Source organism: Sminthopsis crassicaudata, chromosome 1 (genome assembly GCF_048593235.1).
Source record: "Sminthopsis crassicaudata isolate SCR6 chromosome 1, ASM4859323v1, whole genome shotgun sequence".
In the NCBI taxonomy this organism is placed as follows: domain Eukaryota; kingdom Metazoa; phylum Chordata; class Mammalia; order Dasyuromorphia; family Dasyuridae; genus Sminthopsis; species Sminthopsis crassicaudata.
The window spans coordinates 368,459,537-368,483,457 of NC_133617.1; the positions used below are offsets into that span (position 1 = coordinate 368,459,537).

A 23,921-nucleotide genomic window follows, 5' to 3' on the forward strand; every position below is an offset into this window, starting at 1 on the left:
AAAAATAGCTCTAATTTTCAAGATGGTTATAATTACTTCATGAGAAGTTTGAAGTCTGTAAAAGCTTTGCTATTTTCTTGATGGAATCCAACCCACTCTCCTTCTCCTGTTCAACTTAGGGCCCAACTTCTTGTTCATCTGTATTGTCTATCTCAGAGACACATACTTCTGGGTGAGCTCTGTAGAATATCCATCCAAATGCATGTTGACATATAGGCAACAGACATTCTTTACCCACTTGGTCTTTCTTGAGTGGATCAATAACTTAAACTTGGGAGGTTCTGTAACATTCTGAGGCTTGGTGCAGTTAGAGTAATATCATCCATAAACAGGTAGAACCAGAGCATCTCACTATTCACAGGGAATCACCTGTACTCTGTGATGGAGCTTCACCATCACAATCTCCCTGATTTATGCCTCCAATAATGTTTATAATCAGAGAGGGTCACTGAACAGGGTTACATCTAGCAAGGAAATTTGAATGAGCTTGGTATACATATGGGAAACTCATAAAAGAACCTATAAGGCAGTACTCTGTTTTGTGCAATCAAATGGTTTTTGTTTTCTTTTCATAATCAACAAAACATAATGGGATATTGCATTCTCTACATCTTTCGTTTCATTGCAAAATGATAAATGGGGTTTATTGTTGAATATCACTTTTTAACACTGCTTTTTCTCTGCTAATACTCTCATCATGGACTTCTTCCATTTGTGTGTATTACTAGTACTCTTAAAGATTTTGTATAAATACAACAGTAAATTTATAGATCATTAAGATTGAGGTTTTCTCCTTCACTTTTGGCGGGATATTAATAAGGCTCAGAATTTTTCTACAACTTTTGTATCTTTACCTCCTTTAGAGAAGAACTTGCATATTAGACCCTCAATGCATTCACAATTGAGCTACCTTAGCACAGACCTTCTATATGTATTTCGAATTCAACTTATCCCATTTCCTGTCTTTGTTTTCTTTACTACTATTTCTATTTCCTGTATAAACACTCGTGGGACTGTGATCTAAGAGAGGTGAGTCTACTATCCTTGCTAGAGAAGTAGTTTAATGAAGTGTGCTTTTTTCTATTGTTGTTGTTTTTCCTGAGGCAATTGGGGTTAAGTGACTTGCCCAGGGTAACAGGGTCATACAGCCAGGAAGTGTTAAGTTTCTGAGATCAGGTTTGAATTCAAGTCCTCCTGACTTCAGGGCTGCTTCTCTATCCACTGTGCCACCTACCTGCCCCTGATAAAATGTGTTTTGCAAATTTTTTCTATTTTTCTTCTGTCTGTACTCCTTCTATAATCATCCTTGAATATCTTGGGATTGATTACTTTACTTGGTTGGATACCTTGTTAACTTCTTTAAAACTGGTTTTATCTTTTCCTGCTTTGAGACAATATTGTCCATAATCATACGTCCTAAGATTTTTACAAATAAGTTCATGTTCTAACCCAATATTGCTTTTGGTGGCTCCTTGTCTCAGACAAAGAAATCAGCTATTTCCTGAATAAGTTATTCTTCTTAGCTCTTTCTCTTTTTTTCAGTCAACTCATTTTTTTCAGTCATACTCTGGATGAAATTATTAGAGTTGCTGAATATTAATTTTGTAGTCTATTTCTTCTTTGATTTTCAGTTATTTGTTTAACTTACTTAGGTTTGTTTCAATTTACTTTTAATTCTCCATTTAAAAAAACTAATTCTGTTCTTAACCCTGATGAGTTGATGGTCTGTCTGTATATAGATAGATGATTCATTTGATTCTCATTTGAAAAGAAACCTTTGCCATCTATTAAAATATAGTCTTTCATTCTCTGTTGTATTATTTGATGTTTCCATGTCTGGTGACTACCAGTTCTTTTTTTTTTTTTTTTTTTTTTCAAAGAAAATATTCATCATATGTAGGCATGAGGCCTTAGTATAATCTATCTCTTTGGCCTATTTCCTTACTCTTTCTCATATGTCTCTCCTCATCCTTAGCATTTCTTGCCTTTATACTGTAGTAATCAAGTATCAGAGCATATAATGATTTGATTTGGATGGTCTTATCAAATTCTTTGTAGAATTTCCTTTTCACATCCTCAGGAACTGATGTTGGTACTTACACCACAACTGTTTTCATGGTGGTCTTTTTGTAATAATGTTCTGTAGTATATAATGGTCAAATGTCCCATAAAGTAATATTTCTTTTTTCTCCTCCAATGTATAATAAAAAGCTACTTTATTTTCTTCTTCCAGAAGTACCTGCGAGCCATTCTTCCATTTAGCTGCAATTTCCTTCATTCTTCTGGTTTTATTTATTTCAAGATTGATATGATTTCAGCCCCTCCATCAGTATAATAGTCTATTTATGCCTTGGTCATTGGATAAAGATCTCACATGTAAATATTATGAGTCAAATTAAAATTTGTTGATATTTTTAAAGTGCATGATTCTTAGAGTCCTCTGCATCCTTTGCCACTTATTAATTAATGATCTTTCCAAAATGTGGCATGCAGATTGAATATCACCTTCCTGTTATTATCTGACCAGACTGCAGCAGAGCTGTATTATCTTTTTTTTTGTTTTTTGTTTTTGAGGCTAGGGTTAAGTGACTTGCCCAGGGTCACACAGCTAGGAAGTGTTACGAGTCTGAGATCAGATTTGAATTTGGGTCCTCCTGAATTCAAGGCTGGTGCTCTATCCACTGAGCCACCTAGGTGTCCCCAGCAGAGCTGTATTATCAACTCCATCATTGTGGACATTGTACCTCTCATAATATGGTCTAAGATCATTTTAAAAAACTTTTTAGGGAGGTATTTGTTTTTATGTAACAGCCAATTTCAAATACATTCTTCCCTAACTTTCCTATTGAGAAAAAAAATTACAGTCAAGCACAACCAACAGTTATCTGTCTGAATGCTTATACAACACCCCCCCCCCCAGTTTCCAATGAAAGGACAGAGATGCATTTTCTCATCTCCAAAAGTTGAGATTGGTCATTAAAATTATGCAGTATTGGGCTTTGTTTTATTTTTCTTTTCATTTATGTAATTTTATATGGTGTTTTAGTGGTTGTGCTTACTTTACTTTGGATCAGGTCATACAAGTTTTCTCATGTTTCTCTGAATTTTATCTATATGTCACTTCTTACAGTACAATCATATTCCATGATATGCAGATACTATCATTTGTTCAACCATATCTCAACTGATGAGAAGCAACTTTGTGTCCAGTTCTTGCTACCCTAAGAAATGCCACTATTATTCTTTTGCCATATGCAGTCGCATATGCTTTCGGTCGCTATGACAAGTCCGGCAGACTCATATTGCATTTTCTCACATGGAGTCTTATGCATGGCTTCTCATTATAAAACAAATACAAAATCCTCCGCTTGGCATTTAAGGCTCTGTGCTGTCAAGTCTCCATGTTGCAGCCAAATTAGCACTCTTAACTATTTCCCAAAACCAGCATTCCATCTTCTGCTTCTGGGCATTAATACACAACTTCTATTCCATAGACCTGAAAAGCATTGTTTCTTCATCTTAGTCTGTTAGAATCTTTGTCTTCCTCAGAACCATCTCCTCTGAGGCCTTCAATTGTTAATGTTCTCTCCTCAAATTACTTGGATGTATTTAACTATGTTCCCTCCCCTCATCTACCAAGGAAAATGGAAATTCTTAGAAAGTGAGGAAGCCTTGTTGAGGGGATCAGAGGTGACAAAGTCACATAGCTGCAAGTATCTGAGGACTGATTTGAACTTTGGGGTTCCTGAATTAACCTCAGTACTTTGTATACTACAGCATCACCTAGCTGCCTAGACATATCTAAACATGTTTTAAAAAAAAATATATATATATATAAATATATGTGTGTGTGTGTGTATATATATATATATATATATATATTTGTATATATATATAAATATACATATATCGATTAAATCAAATTATTGTAATTGCTGGTTTCATGCTTATACCAATGTATCATCACATTCACTTTTTATAGATTTTAAAAAACATAAATTCTGCCTTTACCATGGCTGTTTCTCATTTGAATAGAAAGAAAGCCAGTGTGAAGTATTTAAATTTAATTATGCAGGGACCTCTCAATTAATGGATCCTTTGAGAAGCCTTCTTTATTTCTAAGTTGGACTTGTTAAATAAAGAAAATTTCATTAATCATACAAAGCATTGGTCATCTGTCTTAAGAGTTGAAAGACTGCTAAAACCAACTGCTATAACCACAGTAGTTGTTACGATATAATCCTAAACAGTTTGGTGAAAATTAACTCTTACATCTCCTTGAGCTTTTAAGTCAAGGGAAACAGGGAAGTGGTATGAGAAAGGGAAGAGAAACGTTTTTCCAACCTGAAGCTACTAGAGCCATGGCTAGGCCCTTCTGCTCTTCGCTCAGCCAACACCCCTTTCAAAGCAGAAGAACAGGGTCCTCTATGTGTTTATATATGTGTGTATATGTGTATACATGTATGTATGTGTGAATATATACATATATGCACACGTACATATATAACAATTTTTTGTTATTCTGAATTTGACAAATAACGACATATGCAAAGAACAAAGATCACATATGAATCTACAAATGTCCATCACATCTAGTTTGTTTTTTTAAGTATATAATAAATTCAATATGTTAGTTTAAAGCTGTTCTGCTTGCTCATAACCTCTTTTCTCATCTGTTCATTTTTATCTTTTAATTTTAAAAATTGTTTTATTCTGGTTATACATGAATGTTAACTTTTTAAATACACATTTCTTCATGAATCATGTTGGGAAAGAAAAATCAGAACAAAAGGGAAAAATCATGAGGGAAGGAAAAACCAGAAAAAAATGAACATAGCCTGTACTGATGTACATTCAAGCTCAGTAATTCTCTTTCTGAATGCAGATGGTGTATTTCTATCATAAAGTTTATTGAGATTGCCTTGGATCACTGAACTACTGAGAAGAGCCAAGTTGGTCATCTTGATGTTACTGTGTACAGTGTATTCCTGGTTCTCTTTGTTTCACTCATCATCGGTTCATGTAAATCTTTCCAGACCCTTCTATAATCAGCTTGTTTATCATTTTTTAATAGAACAATAACATTCCATTACTTTCACATACCACAACTTATTCAGCCATTTCCCAGTTGATGAGCATCCACTCATTGTCCAATTCTCTGTCTCCACAAAAAGAGCTGGTACAAACATTTTTACACACGTGGGTTCTTTTCCTCCTTTGTGATTTCCTTGGCATTCAGACTTAATAATGGCACTGCTGGGTCAAAGGGTATGCATCTTCTGTGCATTTTTTAAAATGCTTCATTGACTTTCTTTTCTTTCATTTGCTCTTTTTTTGTCTTCATCATAATCACCTCTCTTCTTTTTCCTTTAGCTTTTCGATGTAAAAAACCTTTTTTTGAAGCAAATAAGGATAGTCAAGATTCATTTGTTGACCATGTTCAAAAAATATGTTCCATTATATATGTTTAGTTCATACATCTTTATCTAGGGGTGGAAAGTATTGTCATTAATTTCTCTAAAGCATTGGTAATTGCATTGGTCAAAGCTGTTTTCTTTTACATGTAGTAGTCATTGTATAAATTGTTCTCCTAGTTTTTTTCAAGTAGTTTTTCAAGTTCATAAAAATCTTTCCAAGTTCCACTGAATCTATTTCATCTCCCCCTTCTTATCATACAATATCATTATGTTCATGCTCCATAATTTTTTCCCAGTTGATGGATACTCCCTTAGTTCTTTGCTACAATTAATAGTGCTCCTATAAATATTCTTGTACATATGGATGCTTTTCCTCTTTGTTGTTATCTCTTTGGGTTATATGCAGAGTAGTGGTATCTCTAGGTCAAAGTCACAGTTTAGTGACTTTTTTGACATGCTTCTAAATTGTGTCTCAGAATGACTGGACCAATTTAAATCTCCATCAATGGTACATAGTGGTACCTCACCTCCTAAATCTCCTTTAATGAGTGTAATTTTATTTTTCAGTCAACTTTGCCAATCTGATGGATATGACTTTTATTTTTAATTAAAAACATTTATTTTCTCTTCTTTCTTCACCCTCCCCCACTGAATAACAACAAAGGAAGAAAAGAAGGAAGGAAAGAAAGAATAAAAGAAACAAGTTTCTTGAATATGTCATGGGAGATGGGAATCTGATGGGTGTGAGACGAACTTCAGATTTTTCCTCTATTTATTAGATGGAATTTTTCCTGGCTACTTGCAGATTTGTTATCTGGCATTGAAAATTTTCAATTTAATTGCTGTATCTTAGAGTTTGAAGAGCATAGTTTTTATTTTTTCTGGAGAATATATGTGAATTTTTTATTTTATTTTATTTTATTTTATTATTTTTTTTTTCCTGAGGCTGGGGTTAAGTGACTTGCCCAGGGTCACACAGCTAGGAAGTGTTAAGTGTCTGAGATCAGATTTGAACTCAGGTCCTCCTGAATTCAGGCTGGTGCTCTATCCACTGCGCCACCTAGCTGCCCCCTATGATTTTTTTAAAGCAATATTTATTTTTCTGTATCCAGAAAGTTCTGAGCAGTTTTCCTTAATATAGTCAAGAGTTTTTTTTTTTTGTTTGTTTATTTTGTTATATCCTGCTAGGAAACTTATGGTCCTTAAATTCTGTCATCAAGTTCCATTTCTTTGGGCAGTGCAGAATCCATGCATTCTCTTAATACTATTATTTTTGCTTTTCTTTCCCCAGGTTTTCCTCAACTGCAGTATTTTTTGGTTCCAAATTTGTTACCTTCTTTTTCATTTCTTTAGAAGGACTTTCAGCTTTGAATTCAGTGTTTTCTGTTTTGTTAATAGAGATTTTAATTTTTGCTTTGAGAATTCTTCATTCTGAGTAATATCCATTACTAACTTATTCTGTTTTGGATTTTACTTATATTTTGAACCATTTTGAAGTTTCTTGTTATTTCTTGCTCTCACAGAAATCCCAGGAATTTCATTAAAGCATCAAATCATTTTTCCTCCATCTTTAAATTTTTGAGCCAGCTTTATAATTAATCTCTTTCAGGATTTAGTAATCATCTTTCCTTCTCATTTTAGGATTTTTTAAAAAAAATTATTATTGATCTATCTATTCTGTGGGCTTTGAAAATAAGCTTTTTTCCTCTTAAAATCTTTGGTAAGTAAGTCTTTTCCCCCTTATTTTCTTCTATCACTTTCCATTTGCTTGTGCGTACATCTCCAAGGCTGGACAGCAAAACTACCCCACCCTCTTTAACCATTGGAGGAAACATTGTTTACTAGTCTTGGGTCTCTTGCCTTGTATAATCATTTAGAGGGTCAGAATGATCCCAGAGCTTTGCTCCTCTTTCCTACAGGTCCCACAAAGCCTCATGTGTTTACCTAAACTTTTATCCCAATTCCTTCCCTGGCTATCTTTTTTCCTCTTCATAGCTGGGCTGATAGCTTTTTCATGATTATAGGAGGACAGAAGCAGCATTCCAGCAGAATGTCTGTAGGCTTAGGGGTCCCCTGACACAAAACTGAAATCAGTTAGAAGGCTGCATGTTTTCCACCATCCCCTCCTCTCTCTGCCTGGGCAGAATTAACGTTTGATTCTTTTAGCAAAGTGGGGAGTAGGATAGAAAAAGAGTGAAGTGATCACAGAGTTTCTGCTGCATGGGTATATTCTATACCAAGATGGACCACAGTTACTAGCCCCTGTGTTAGTTTTTACTTCCCTGAAGGAACTAGAGAGACTTATAAGTAGGAGGAAGCTCTTTAAAATTCTCCAGTACAAATTTATAAGGATTTTTTTTATTTTTTATTTTGGGCATTCTCTTTTCTTTGTCACATGAATTCAATTGTAATTAGTCTATATGTGATGCATAATTTCTCCCTTATTTTTAAAGAAGTTTTGAAAGTTAAGAATATCTGGTGAAAGTGTCTAACTCTTCATCTTTCTGTTCACAAGACTTTCTTATTCCTTTTTGATTGCCAGTGGTTTGTTCCTTTCCTGTCACTGTTGCTTTATTTGTTTATTTATTTATTTTTGCATGGTGAGTTTAAAGCCTTTTAATTTTAATCTAGCTCTAATATTTCACAGTAAATGTGTCTTTCTTGTTAGCAGCATGATTTATAGATTTTGTTTTAATCTATTCCGTAACTTTTTCATTAGAGGAATTAATATTATTCACATTGAATTTTAATAAGTTAATTGGGTTTGTCTTCTGACATTTTTTCCCCTTTATTTTTGAAGATAATGTTTTCTGGAAGGATTAAGTTTTATCTTCTATTCTATACCTATTTTTAATACTATAATTATATTCTGTAACTATTTTTAAGTTTTATCTTCTATTCTATAATTATTTTTGCTATGAAGACCAAATAATGTATAAATAACATTTTTAATTTTCAATCCCTTACTTTTTCTTGATTTTCAGTGGATTTTTTATCTTTTCTTTTTGTTAAAGATAGAAATATAGTTTGGGGGATGATCAAATTTCTTCCTTTCATCCAACCCTCTCTTTTTCACATTGACTTTTTTTTTGTCAGCTTGAAGTACCTACTTACAAATATGAATATATTTCAACTTATATTTCTTATTTTTGATAATCATAATGTGCATTTAACACTTTTTCTAATTTGATTGTTTCTATTTCAATTACAAAGACATACTTATATCTTATTCTGAGATATTTAATTTGGGAATTTTGTTGATAAATTCTTTTCATGATGATTTTTGAAAGATCCCATTTTATCTTTAAATAGTATGCTTGGCAAGATAGGTAATCTTTAGATCAATTCCTGTACCTTTTAAGACTTGTATATAATCTTGCCTAGCTTTGTCTTTCATTTCCTTTAATGAGATTCTAAATTTTTCTAGATAATTTTAATGCTTGAGCAATTAATAATTTGTCTTCAGATTTCCAAATGTGATAGTTATTTGCCTTGGAAAGAATGCTATATAGGAGTAAGAAGTAGGTACAAAACCTGGATCTCATACTTATTAGTTATGGGATATTACTCTATCTTACCCTTGGTTTTCTTATTTGTAAAATGGGGATAATAAAACTTTTCTTATCTATTTCTTGTGAAAAGAAATTACTTGACAGACTTCAAGTCACTATAAAAATGTGAATAATGATGTTATTATTAGAGACTTGTATTTTTGGATTTTTCCATTCCAGTGGTCTGTCTTTCCACTTGCAGAGTATTGCCCATTTTATGACTTTAAAAAAAAATTCTGATAATTATTCTCTAATTAGTTTCTTAAATAAAACTTATAGGTTGTTGGTGTGTGTGTGTGTGTGGTCATCTAAAATCTTGATTAAGGTTCGCCCTAATTTAAATCTTTAGTTGTTTCTTAAATTATTTGGAAACCTGGACATAGCCTTCATTTATAATTTATGTATTCATTGATCTTGGCTTAATTTTTTGCTTCCCTTAATGTTTTCAGTTTTCTTATGCTACTTGTTTTTATCAATTCTTATTCTACCTTGTATCAGTGGGATTTATTCTTATATTGTTAGACTATTTGATTCCTTTAATCCAATTATTACTAATTTTTTATCATTTGAAATTTCTCTTATTGTTCTTTGTGGTATTTCAGCACACATTTCTGTAGATGTTTTATCCCTTGAGTATTTTGGCTTGTAGGATGTCTTTATTTCAAAGAGTTTTTCTTTGTTTTTCTCTGCTGGTCCCTTTAGCCCTATTCCTCTTAAGTCTTTATTGGGCCTGCCTTTTGTTAGACATGGCATCTCCTATGAGACACTTACTCTGTTGTAAGATGCCATGGAGAAAGAAAGAGGAAGAAGAAATTCCCTCTTCTCTACTCCTCATTTCCATGATTTTCTGGTAAAGGGACAAGGGGAAATGTGAAGAATAAATCCCTCTCAAGACTTGGGCTCTTCCTTCTTAGATAGCTCTCTTCCCAAGAGCCAGAGAGACTGTCACCAAAGTTATGATGTGCTTTTTAAGGCATCAAAGGTACGGCAATTCAGTGGCTTTGTTCAGTCATTTTCTGTCCTGACTCTGTGATAACATTTGGGGTTTTCTTGGCAAACATATTGGAGTGGTTTACCATTTCTATCTCATTTTCTAGATGAGGAAATTCAGTAACTTGCCAAAGATCATACAGCTAGTAAGTGTCTGAGGCTAGATTTGAACTTGGGAAAATGCTGACTTCAGGCCCTGCTTTCTATCCACTCTATCATCTAGCTGCCCCATCAGTCAATGGCTAGCCCCATAGTCATTGGCTATACTCCATATATAATTCTAATCTAATCTAATTCCATCAGTTTGATTGAAGTTCTTCTTTGCTTCTAAGTATAAACAATTTCTTTCTTTAAAAATAGTATTTTAGTTTTCCAAATACATGCCAAAGTAGTTTTCAACATTTACCTTTGCAAAAACTTGCGTTCCAAATTTTTCTTCCTCCCCCCCACTCCTCTCCCAACATAGCAAGCAATCCGATATAAATTAAACATGTACAATTCTTCTAAACATATTTCCAAATCATCATGCAGTGCAAAAAAAAATCAGAGCAAAAGGGGAAAAACACAAGAAAGGAAAAAAAAAACCCACAAGCAATTAAACAAGAATAAGAAAAAAGGTAAAAATACTAAGCTTTGATCCACATTCTGTTTCCATAGTTCTTTCTCTGGATGCAGATGGCTCTCTCCATCACAAGTCTGTTGGAATTGCCTTGAATCACCTCGTTGTTGAAATGAATCCATCACAGTTGATCATCATATAATATTGTTGTTACTCTGTAAAATGTTGTTCTGGTTCTGCCTCCTTCATTCAGCATCATTCCAGCTGGATCTTTCTGAAATCATCCTTCTGATCATTTCTTAACAGAACAATAAATATTCCATTACATTCATATACCATAACTTATTCAGCCATTCCCTAAGTGAAGGGCATCCACTCAGTTTCCACTTCCTTGCCACTACTAAACAATTCCTTTATAAGCTATGAATATATCACTTCCAGTTTCACTCCTTTATATAAAAGCTGAAATAGGTTACTGAGAATGTGATCAGTTATCATGCCTTTTACTAGCTGCAGATGCAACCATTCAAAGTCTAAAGAGGATGAAACCTTAATACATCATTGTATTCTGTTACCCCAGGGGATCAATTTATCTGGAGCCCACGATACAACTATTATCTTAAATGTTTTTTCTTATTTTTATTTTTTGAACTTTTTTCATAATTTTTTTCCTCCTCCTCCTTCTCCTCCTCCTCCTCCTCCTCCTTCTTCTTCTTCTTTTTTTTTTTAATTAAGGTTCTTAAATGTGAGGGCAGTTTATGAGCTGGAAACCTGGCAATTTAAGATTACCCTTCCCTTCTCCAATCCCCATGACAGAATTGTCCCATTTCTAATTTTGATATAAAGTAATGATAAATTTTAGTAGTTGCTAGAGTGTTGAAGGCCTACGTTTTTATTTTGCTTTTGCTAACCACAGCTTCTGATTCTTCCGGTTAATACCTGATTGTTACCTTCTTTGACAGCTTCCTTGTTCTTCCTCACTCCCAGGGCAAAGGGAGTATAAGGACTTCTGTTGCTTCCTGTGTATTAACCTTACCCTTCAATCCTTCAAAGGTTTTCCTGGCTGATTTTTAAAAATTTCTTCTACTAGATGTATTTTTTCCTCATTCAAAGGATGACAGTGGTAAGAAGAACATGCTTTGCAAGAGTCCAGTTTAAGGGTCTTGGGTCTTCTGGGACTGGGACTATATAAACTACAGGAGATTGATTAGGCAACCATGATAGGCAGCTGACCTCTGGATGGGAATTCAGTAGTAGATAATCTGGCTAAAACAAGAGCTCTTTGGACATGAAGGACTGAGCCCAGAGCCAGAAGGCTGAATGCAGTGGAAGAAGGAACTGTGGACAGGAGAGTGGTCAAGCTAGATGCTGTGGCAGGACAAAGGACTAAGATTGCTAGCAGTGACAGAGCAACCCCAGCCTGGTAGGGAGAATGGTGGATAGGGGGAGCAGTGATGGCCTCCCCCTTCCTTCTATCTCCTAATTTACTCTTGGAAAACAAAATTCACTTTGAAGAGCTCTTTTTTATGTTGTTGAAGAGGCCATATAACTTATTCCATTGCAGTTTCTTTTTATTTTATTGTAGGATATTGGCTCTGGTCTCTCTCTTCCAAATCCACTCAGACTCATAAATTGAATTTCCAGGACTCAGATAGCTACTTCTCCTCTCAGGATTGTAGAGTAAAAGTTCTTAAACTGTATGGTCCTGACCCCACCTGGGAGCTGCACAACTGAACGAAAAATTTGGCACATCTATACCCTGAGAGAGGACTGTGGGAACTGAATATGGATCACAACATAATATTCTTACTCTTTTTGATGTTCGCCTGCATTTTGTTTTCTTATTCATTTTCTTTCCTTTTTGATCTGATTTTTCTTGTGCAACAAGAGAATTATATAAATATGTTTACACATGTTGGATTTAACATATATTTCAACATGTATGATATATTGGATTGCTTGCCATCTAAGGGAGGGGGTAGAGGGAAAGAGAGGAAAATCTGAAACCCAAGGTTATGCAAGGGTCAATGTTGAAAAATTATCCATGCATATATTTTAAAAAATAAAAAGCTTTTAAAAATTAAAAAAAGAAAAATTTGGCAACATAAAAGGTTTCTGAACGCCCAACACCAAAAATTAATTTAAAATCAAACATGTAATGAATCCAAAGTATTTCTGGCAGTATTTTGCCCGTATTGCATCATGTGATTTCACTGCAGCCTCAGTTCTGAGTGCAAAATATGTACACTTTGCACTGTGCGTGTACAAACTTTGCCAGAAACACCTGTACTTAGATTCGAAAGGTCACATAAAAATGTTTTGGGCAAAAACATGTCTCCAGTGGAAAAAGTTTAAAAAGTCCTACTCTAGAGATAACATTGAAATGGTGTAGGAGATGTCCTCTAATAACATTATTGTTCAAGAGCCTCCATATAGTGCCTTTTCCCTAATATTCAAGCTTTCTTTCTCCTGAAAATGAACTTATCAATTAATATTAATAAGTTTTTATAAAGAAATATTTTCTGAGGAAGTAAAGCAAAGACAGAATTTAAAAAATATTCCCTCACTTCCTCTCCCACCTAAGGCACACTTTTCCTTTTATTTCCCACAGAGACCCTAGAGAAAGGGTATCAAAATTAATGTGGTAAATATCACCCATTCCACCAAATTCACTTCTGGGTGCACGCAAAAGGCACAGTGTTTTTGATTTCTAAGCACACCCAGTTCTGACCTGGGTCAAGCACAGCGTTCTTCAGAGCTAGCTCGTCAGTGGGTTTGGCTTCAGTGGCTACTAACAAACTGCTGTGGACTATTGTGACTGGACCTCTGGTAGCTGTGATCATTTAACTTGTATTGTTATGTGGCTGTGATACATGGGAATGTAGTTGCCTTGTAGGAATTAAAGATGAAACAAAAAAGTACACTAAGGGCAGTGGTGGGGAAATGGCATAGCCCAAGAATTTGTCAAAAGCTATGGTAGGGGCACCTAGATAATGCTCCAGCCTTGGAGTCAGGAAGACCTGAGTTCAAAGTCACTTAACAGCATTTTCCTCACAAAAAAAGAAAGGAAAAAAAATTCACAGTACCAGATCACCAGTAGGATTTATTTTATCCTACTACTTACATTGTGTGTGTGTGTGTGTGTGTGTGTGTGTGTGTGTGTGTGTGTGTTTACCCTTACAGAGTTGAAAGAGAGAGTGTTGTTAAAATTATGTGAGCTGGTAAATGTTTAGTGCTCATTTGTCAAGATTAAAGCCCTCTGTTTTCCTTCCCAATAACAAATTTACTGTATCAGGTCGACAGGTTTTATAAACATTTGTGTAATCTTTCTGTTCTGGTAGCTGAATCCTAAGAGAGAACTTTAAGGTTGTTTTTCTTTTCCTTTTTATTGCCAATGCCATGTTTTATGCATGCGGGGATTGGTATTATATTTGAGGAGAATAGAGGTCCTTCTGGGTTGTGACTTTAGGGATTCCAGTAAGGGTCTTTCTGCTCCCCCCTACCAAATTCTTTCCTTATTTGTTCATTCATGCCTAAAATCCATTAATATATGTTTTTCATTCTTGTACTAGAGAAAAGGCCTAAATGAAATTATGCCTGGGAAATGTAACAGTAGCTTAAATTTGTGCTCAGGTAAAAATGACTGAAATAAGATGATTTCTTTGAAAGAGGCTTTCATGGAATGAAGAGAGAAGGGAAAGAAGGCAAGTTTTCCAAATGGATAAAATGAAGGGTCACCATAGAGTACATCAAGAAAAGGAGGCTCCTGAAGACTAGTATTTTTAACTTTACAATTTGGGGTTTGTTAATTTATCATAGAAAGTACTTTGGAAATACTCAACAAACAATAAATTCAGGATTTGCCCATATTCATTGCTTTGTATTTGTCTGTTGAAGAAAATATTCATGATGTATAAGAATAAGTCATCTGAATAGTCTATATACCTTTGGCTTCTTTCATTTATTAGTGCTGAGCCATATTTTCTTAAGTTTGTTTGTTTGCTTAGCATCTTCTTCCATGCCCACTTTTTCACTGATGTCATAGAGTATTTTTTAACATTCATTTTTTTAAAATTATGAGTTCCACATCTCTTCTTTCCCTCTAGCTCCTCCTCCATCCATTGAGAAAGCAAGTAATATATTATTTATGTCATACACACATACATACTTACATGTGTGTGTATTCACAATTTAATTATGGGCTAGACCTTTCTAGCCATATTGCATGATGATCAGTCATCAGTCTGCTGTGATAGCTCTTTTATTCCCACAGTGCCACTATTAAATATTGGAGATGATATTAAAGAACCTTGAAAGTTCCAAAAGACTAGCATTATAGGATTTAGAGCTAGAATACTTCATGATCACCTGGTCCAGGGATTCTTGGCCAAAGATCATAGAAATGACCTTTTGGCATTTTGGTAAAGAATAATGAGTTAGTTAGATTACCTATATGAAGGAAATGCTAAATTCCAATGTGGAATTAGTGAAAATAAAGATGTAAATGTTTCCCATCTAAGCTCATAGGTTCCCTGAAATATGACGACGGCCTGTAGATCCCAGGAATCTTTTCTCTTTTTCAGCCCCCTCATTTTACAGATGAAGATACAGGCCCAAAGAGGTTAAAAAAACAACTTCACCCAAGATCTCATAGATAGTAATTAGAAGAGAAGGAATTTGAACCCATTTCTCCTGATTTCAAATTGAGTGGGTGGATCCCAGAATTGCTGATTTTAGATCCCAGACTTGAGTGATTCTAACTTATGGACTCATGGTGTTTATAGATGCCATCTTGGTCAGTGTTCAGTTTTAGGCAGAGCTAGTTATAATTTAGAACTGAGCTAGCATGGCTGATGCGGCTAGGGTGCTGAGATTTATTTATGTGTCTGGATTTATTTATGTATGGACAGCTTAGGGCCTTGGAGGTTTGGGGTTGCTCTGAGAAATCGGCAAGAAGGACTGTTGTTGTTGGTGAGTTGCTCAGTCGTGTTCAATTTCTCCATGACTCCATGGACCATGGCGCACTGAAACTGTCTGGGGGGTTTTCTTGGCAAGGATCCTTTCCTTCTCCCCAGGATCACACACTAAGTGTCTGAGGCTGGATTTGAATTCCAGTCCTGGCACTCTATCCTCTGAGCCATCTAGCTGCTCCTCCAAGAAGGAAGCGGGGAGGGGGGGGGACTCCTCACTTTGGTAGCTACAAGTTTATTTTTCTTCTCTAAAGAATGATGATTCCATGACACATTTCATTTGTCCCTTGTTTCCCCCCTTGTATGACTTTTATTATTGGTGTCATTAAAAGTGCATTCATCCAGCAGGGCTGTCACTGCTTCATTTATATTGTGCCTTCCAGCAGGTTTGAAATAAATCTCTTTGTTTAGGGCATTAGTTGATCAATAGAACCATCACCACGGGGCCTTTTATCTCTTGTCTCTGCATTAAACAATTTTCTCCTGGCGTTTTTGGGATTTTTGGCAAGAGAAGGTCTTGTCGGGCTCAGGAGGAGGAGGAGGAGAGAACCCAAGCCCTCCACAGATGAAGCCCTCCTTGGCTGGCCCAATTCCCTCCAGACCAGCCAGAGGAAAGGCTTTTCATCGTACACATTTGTGAGGGGGTCTTGATGCCTCTGCTTCTCTCAGGCTTGGAGCCGCAAAAACCAATTTGACAATTCCCCTTTCTTTCCCCCAAGCACCTAATGGACTACCAAGCCTTGGTTCTGACTTCTGGGAGTCTCTGGAAAGGATTAGTTCTTCTTCTCCACTGCTGCCCCCTCAGTCTCCTTCCATTCTTTCCTCTCTGTTGCTGCCAGGGTCAGTACTTAAATGGGGTTTGTGATCCCATCCATATAGATACTCTCTCTCTTAATAGTGCAGATCACACGCCATCTATGTCATATTATTGTCTCATCCTGTAGAACTCTTGCCCCCTTTCTTCCATAATTCTTGGTATAATTATTCTGTAGTCATTTCTGAGGTTCCAGTTTTAGTTATTGAAGAATTATTCTTTTTTGTAGTTTTGTTCTAGAATTTACTTAATAGTATTTCTTCATGGCATTAAAAACTGTCCTTTGCTTGGTTATTTTCTCATATTTTTGCTGGTTTCCTTACCACCATATTCATGATGACTTAATTCTTAACCTTTCCCCTTGTTGAAGGATGGGAGGACACTAATTGAATCTTTATCAAGGGAGGACTCCACTATGAATGCTGATGAAGGCTTGCTGTGATTGCCCCATCTATAGTTGTATATAAAACCTTTATTATTCACTTATTTTAGTTCAGTAGGCTCTGTCACATAGGGACCAGACAAACCAGCACCTGTGATAGATTTTGAGGTAGCAATGAAGGCTATTTATTCCATCTACAGCTAATTTCTGACTTATTTTGTTTCAGTATCATGGACCCCAGGGTGCAATTGGCAGTATCTGGAATGTGGAATAGCCTTTGTCTTTTGTTTATAAAAATTTAACAATTTAATTAGAATTAATGAGGAATTAATTTAAAAGAGTTTCCTTTTGATAGTAGTTTTACTTTCAAAATATTTCTTTCTCTTTAGGAGGAAGAGATAAAGAACAGTCAGTGTCCTTATCAAGAAATATTTTTTCATTAAATTAATCATCATCATTAAATAACATTGAGTATCCAAGCACCATACAAGAAAAATAACAGATAATTACTGCCCTTCATAAACTTACAATGAAAAATAGAGCAGAGTTACGCAGATGTACACTACAAAAGATGTATTAGCCCACTAAAAATTGCAAAAACTGTGAGCTACATTTCAGGAAAAACACAGGTTAAAAATCTGTATTTATGCTGGATTCATTAGGGAGGCATTAAACTTTTAGAGGCCACTAACAAAGTTCAGCAGTGTAGCAGTTTATAGTAACCTAACATTTATAACAATAAAGAACTTTTTATACTAGCAATAACATTTACATATTGCTTTAAAGTTTTCAAAGTGCTGTACATATGTTATCTCATTTGATCTTCATAACACTCCTGTGGGGGCAGTTGGAATTAATAACTTGATTTTACCGATGAGGAAACCTAAGCTGAAAGATGTTAAATAATTTGCCTAGAGTCATACAACTGCAAGTATCTGAAGTAATGTTTGGAACTTCCTGACTTCGAGTCTAATGCTCTTAACCACTATACCATCTAAGCTATTCATTTTACAGATGAGGGAACTGAGACCCTGAGAAGTGGTTTGGTCAAGACAACACAACTAACAAGTAGCAGAAATAGGATTTGAAACCAAGTCCTCAGGTTCTAAATCCCGTGCTTTTTCATTCACTGAACAGTTTGTCAAGCATTGAAATGACAATTCATTTTCCCAAAATGCTGAAGTTATTTTCAGGAATAATTCACCAGATTCTGACTGAAAAAAAGGCACATGACTACAATAGAAATGCTAGTGGATTCAGTTTGGATTCTTATCTTATCCACAGTTTTGCTTAGCCCACATTGAATGATACCTCAGATCACCTTAATGGTACTGTACACAAACACACAACACATATATACACATGCATATAAATACATGTGCGTATATATTTATATAAAGCTATCTATTTATGAATAACAAATTCTGTTTTATTTTTATTTTATTTATTTTTAATACACATTGCTTTATGAATCGTGTTGGAAGAGAAAAAGCACAACAAAAGGGAAAAACCACAGTAGAGAAAAAAAAAGAGAAAAAAGAAGTGAATATAGTATGTGTTGATTTATCTTAATTTTACATAGGTTTTTTTTTTTTTTCTGGATGCAAATGGCATTTTTATCCAAAATTTATTGGGATTACTTTGAATCACTGAACCACTAAGAACCAGGTCTTTCATGGTTGATCATCAGCACATTCTTGCTGTTATTGTGTATAATGTTTTCCTGGTTCTGCTTATTTTGTTCAGTATCAGTTTGTGTAAATCTTTCCAAGCCTTTCTAAAATCAGCTTGTTCATCATTTTTGGTAGAACAATAATATTCCATTATCTTCATGTACCACAACTTATTCAGCCATTCCCCAATTGATGGGCATTTCCAATTCTTTGCTACCACAAAAAGAGCTGTTACAAACATTTTTGTACACATGGGTTCTTTTCCTTCCTTTATGATTTCCTTGGGATACGGACTCAGTAGTGACACTGCTGGGTCGAAAGGTAAGTACAACTTTATAACCTTTTAGGCTCTCCAGAATGGTCGAATCATTTCATTCACAACTCCACCAATAATACATCAGTGTCTCAATTTTCCCACGTCCCCTCCAACATTTATCATTTTTCCTGCCCTTAGCCAATCTGAGAGGTATGAATTGGACCTTAGAGTTGTTTTAATTTGCATTTTTTCTAATCAGTAGTGATTTAGAGAAATTTTTTTATGACTATAGATGGCTTTAATTTCATCATCTGAAAATTGTCTGTTCATATCCTTTATCAATTCAGAAATGACTTATATTCTTATAAATTTGACACATTTCTTTATATATTTTAGAAATGAGACCTTTATCAGAAATACTGGCTGTAAAAACTTTTTCTTATCTTTGTATTTCCCCTTTAGTCTTGTTTCTGTTGGTTTTGTTTATACAAAATTTTAAATTTAATTTAATGTAATCAGTTATCCATTTTGCATTTCATAATGTTCTCTAGTGCTTCTTTGCTCATAAATTCCTCCCTTCTCCAAAGATTTGATAGGTAAATTATCCATTGTTTTCCTAATTTACTTATGGTATCATCCTTTATGCTTAAATCACATACTCATTTTGACTTTATTTTGGCATGGGGTATAAGATGTAGGTCTATGCCAAGTTTCTGACATGCTATTTTCCAGTTTTCCCAGCAATTTTTGTGAAATAGTGAATTCTCATCCCAGGAGCTGGAATTTGGGGGTTTATCACATATCAGATTGCTCTAGGGCTTGATTATTGTGTTGTGTCTATCTAATCTATTGCACTTATCCTCTACGCTTATTTCTTAACCAGTTCCAAATGGTTTTGATGACTGCTGTTTTATAATAAAGTTTTAGGTCTGGTATTGCTATATATAACAAATTCTTTCTTTCTAGAAAGCCTGAAAATAAGTACTATATTGCTCTCCCAACAGAGATATTTAATAATTGTTAATGCACAAAGTAACTTCCTACAAGAGAGTAGTATTAGATCACCTTTAAGATACACTATCTGGCCAAGAAACTTCCACTTCCACTCACCTTACTGTTGTTTCTGATGTGTTCCAGGGAATTAGACTGTGCTATGTTACGCCGCCTGGAAAAGAGGATTTTGGTGGATCTCCCCAGCAAGGAGGCGAGACAAGCCATGATCCGCCATTGGCTGCCCGCCGTGAGCAACAGCGGTGGCGTGGAGCTCCACGCTGAACTGGAGTATGGCTTGCTGGGCCAGGTGATAGCCATCTCCCCCATCCCCAGTCTCACACAGTGGGGGTCTGTTCTCTAAAGCATCTCGGCCTACCTTGGACTTTAAGGAAATAAGGCTGGCCTCCCCAGAAGCTTAAGTAAACAAGGTTGTCTTGACCAGAAACTTGCCAATATAGTTTGAAAAATATGGCGGGGAAAATATTAAAGCAGAACCAGTATTGCTATCTCTGAGTTGGGTACTAGCTAGATAATTCCTTCCAGTTGCAGGGAGTTTAAGTCAAAGGGAAAGAATGATTTTGTTTAGTTTGGGGAGGGGCAAGGATCTCTTCCATTTTTGATTCCCTTTTGGATTTGGGTGTGAGGAAAATGTCAGGTACTCATGCTATGGGTGCAGCTCCTGGCACAGTTCGGGGACCCACGGGACATAGGGATACCCCAGATTACTTGACAAGGGAATTTCTGGAGATGGCCCTCTTCTCCCTCCATACTGTTTTGCTTGGTGATCTCATCAACTCCTAAGGGTTCAATCTATTTAGATGATGCTCAGATCTATTTGTCTGGCCCTAAACTCTCTTCTGACTTGTCTCTACATCTGACTATTGGATATATTGAACTGAATGGCCCATTGAAATCTTAAATTCAACATGTCCAAACTGATCTCCTAGCCTCTCATCTTCCTAACTGGTGAAGAGTATCCCCCTCGTCCCAGTCACCCAGGCTTGAGGCAAAATTGCCTCCTCTTCTCCTCAGTCTTTCACCATCCATATCCATTCACCTGCTACGTCCTCTTCTTTCCTCCTGGGACCCTGACCCCCTCTGCTTCAGGCCCTCCACCTCACTGAGCTATTGCAGCAGCCTGCCGGTGGGTTTCTCTGTCACAAGTATCTCCTCACTCCAGTCCATCTGTCTCCCGCTCAGCTGTCAAGCCTTGAGCACAGTCTGATTATATCACCCCTCTATTTATTCAGCCCCAGTGGACTCCCTGCTACCTCCAGAATTAAATATAAAATCCTTTGTTTGGTTCTTAGAATCACCTATAACCTGGCCCCTTTCTATGATTCCATTATCCTTATACCTTGCTCCCCTCCATGATTAATGGCACTGGCCTCCTGGCTCCTTTTCGTGTAGGTCACTCCATCTCCAGACTCAGCATTTTTACTGGTCATTCCTCATATCTGTGTCCTCCTCTCTACATCTCTAGCTTCCTTCAAGTCACCTAAGTCTACCTTTTGCAAAATCTCCTTAATTTTAGGGTCTTTAATGTATCCTATATTTATTTCATTTGTCATCTCTCCCTTTCTTTGTATTTTCAATACTCAGCATAGTGCCTGGCACATGATAGATGCCCAATAATGTTTGTAGATTAACTGACTGGAGGACATTCCCCTTACAAAATTTCCTGTGGGGGCTTGTGATTGAAGCAGAATTCAGTAGTTCTTTAGCACTAATGTAAGAGATGCTGTACCAGAGGATGAACCATGAGATAATAATCCCTATCATCAAGGAGCATTCGTAGCAGTTATATATAAAAAGTGAATGATTAAGTACACAGGTTGAACTGAGTGCTCTGAAAGATCCAAGGAAGGAATACAATTTCTCCAGCTAGAGGGGAAGGGAAGTGTCATGGAAAAGATGGTACCCAGCTGGGCCTTGGAGAAGGATTTCAACACCAGAGATGGGGGTAACGAGGTTTCTCCTGCAAGTTTGGAGAGTACCAGTGACAAGCGTTGTTACTTGTATATTAATTCCTGTCCACTAGAGTTTTATGTAGAATAAGACAGCTTAGTAGCTACAGCACATTAGATTTAGGAGCCCACCTTCTTCTAAGTTTTATGGGCAATTCATCCCACCGGTAAGGTGGGACAAAATCTTTTGAGATGGTAGGAAGTTGTTTAATGCTCTAATTCATCCACTTATCAAACCGTGGTATTCATTATTCTCTTGCAAACTTTTGGAAATTGCTCAGCAGTATCAGAGCAGGGAGCTCTCTACATGCAAAGTATAAACAAAAGGAAAATCAGGGCCCATTCAACACACATAATAGAGAACATTCAGGAAAATGGACTTGTATTACCAGAGAACTAATGGCTTGTTTTGTTATTGCTTCAGGAGACTGAGGGCTACTCTGGCTCAGACATCAAACTAGTCTGCAAGGAGGCAGCCATGCGACCTGTGAGAAAAATCTTTAATGCACTTGAAAATCTCCAATCAGGTAGATGAGAAGCTTGATGAAGACAATAGTTGTTTTTATGTTTCCTAGTCTAACACCCACCTACAGGTGGAGTCTGGCCTCTGGGCCTGGCCTAGACTTGCAACATGGGCCTTGTTAACAGGTCTTGGGGCTCTGGGCTCCCTCCACCTTTTTTAGTATCTTGTTTGGGATCATGTTTGCTTTCAAGTGATTAGTACCCGAAGGCCCAGAGTTCTGTTTCTTCCGAAAAATTCCCTTTTACATTGAGCTGTCCACTTAAGGCACTATATAAATATTACATAATGTTTCGATAAAGCTACATTTAGGTCACCTTTGGGTCGGGATTTCAGAGGCTAGACTCAATCTCACATTAAGAATCTCCTTCCCTCTCTCCTCTGTGCTTCGCTGCATTAACCATTAAGTGTGCTACATTATGTATGTATCACATTGATAGAAGGCCTATTAGCATTTCGACAGCATTGATCAACATCAGGTCGATTATTGTTGTTTTTATCTAGAGAACAGCAATTTACATGCCATCCGGCTGGACACCGTGACTACCGCAGACTTTCTGGATGTGATAGCTCACACCAAACCTTCTGTCAAGAATTTGATTCAGAAATACTCAGCCTGGCAAAGTGACTATGAAAGTGTCTGAATTTACCCTTGCCCCTTCCCCATCACCCACAGGAGAGAGACATCGTAGACTTCAAGGCGTTATCACTACCAGTTTTATAAGTGGGACTATAGAAGGGAAAATAATTCATTCTGTCGTTGGAAAAAGGTCTTATTTCAGAAAACTTGAATTTAGTGTATTCTCTTTGGAAATCTGAGGTGCCTTTTACATTTTATATGATAAATAACAAGGTATTGTGAAATCCAATTATATGTGTGTAATATTGTTTATGTTCTATAATACAATGGAGATGTTTTCTCAATTTCTTTGCATAAAACTTTTATGAACAATTTCCCACATTAGTTTTCTCTTTAAAAATTATTTATTTAGTAGTATTTTATTTTTTCCAATTATGTATAAAGATATTTCCCACATTAGTTTTCTCTTTAAAAAATTTATTTATTTAGTAGTATTTTATTTTTTCCAATTATGTGTAGAGACCATTTTCAGTATTCATTTTTTTTTTTTTTAAGATTTTGAGTTTCCAAAATTTTCTCCTCTTATTCCCATTTCCCAAGATGGGAAGCAATCTAATATAAGTTACATACCCACATTTTAAAGTGTGTTTTAAGAGTGACCAGTATCTTCTTTTGAGGAGAAAAAGGTCAAATTAAGAAGTTATGTTGACACTACACAAATGATCTTGGAAGGATCCTGTTGAAAGCTGAGTCTGAGACATTTGACAGTTGACATTTTAATGACTGAAAAGAAAAGGAACACTAAATGAGTCAGCCAACTTGTAATTAAATGTTTAAAATATTCCAGACACTCTGGTAAACTTTTGGGATACCAAATAAAGGCCAAAAAACCCACTGCCCCTGAGCTCAGAAAACTCCCCTTCTAGTGGGGAAGTCATTATATAAATAATTAATTATATACATACAAATTATGTATACAAAGTATAGACAGACTGGGTAGAAGAGGATTGGGAGTAAGTTCAGTTACAGATGACCTGCAGGTTTAAGCCTGGCTGACTGGAGGACAGGAACGTTCTTGAAGGCGAAGTGGACATAGAGAATTTGAAATGCCTTAGTCACATCTAGGTGGAGGTGCCCTAGAAGCTTTTGGTGACAACTGCCAATCCCTCAGCCCCTTACCTCTCTCACAGGCCAGGCCATCTCCCTTGTACTAGCCACCATTTTGACAATAGATGAACCAATTCAGGGT

General features: G+C 36.0%; 1 protein-coding gene across 9 annotated transcripts in view; it reads left to right on the forward strand.

Moving 5' to 3' along the window:
• The window catches only part of KATNAL2 (katanin catalytic subunit A1 like 2), a 123,608-nt gene extending 100,594 nt beyond the window's left edge, over positions 1–23,014 (forward strand). For all 9 annotated transcript variants that reach the window (XM_074279308.1, XM_074279313.1, XM_074279309.1 and 6 more), the window contains 3 exons: positions 19,750–19,912; positions 21,997–22,099; positions 22,597–23,014. In XM_074279308.1, the coding sequence (XP_074135409.1) occupies positions 19,750–19,912; positions 21,997–22,099; positions 22,597–22,736 (406 nt within the window). In that variant the 3' untranslated portion in view covers positions 22,737–23,014. The remainder of the gene's footprint in view (positions 1–19,749; positions 19,913–21,996; positions 22,100–22,596) is intronic.
• The last annotated feature ends 907 nt before the right edge of the window (positions 23,015–23,921 follow it).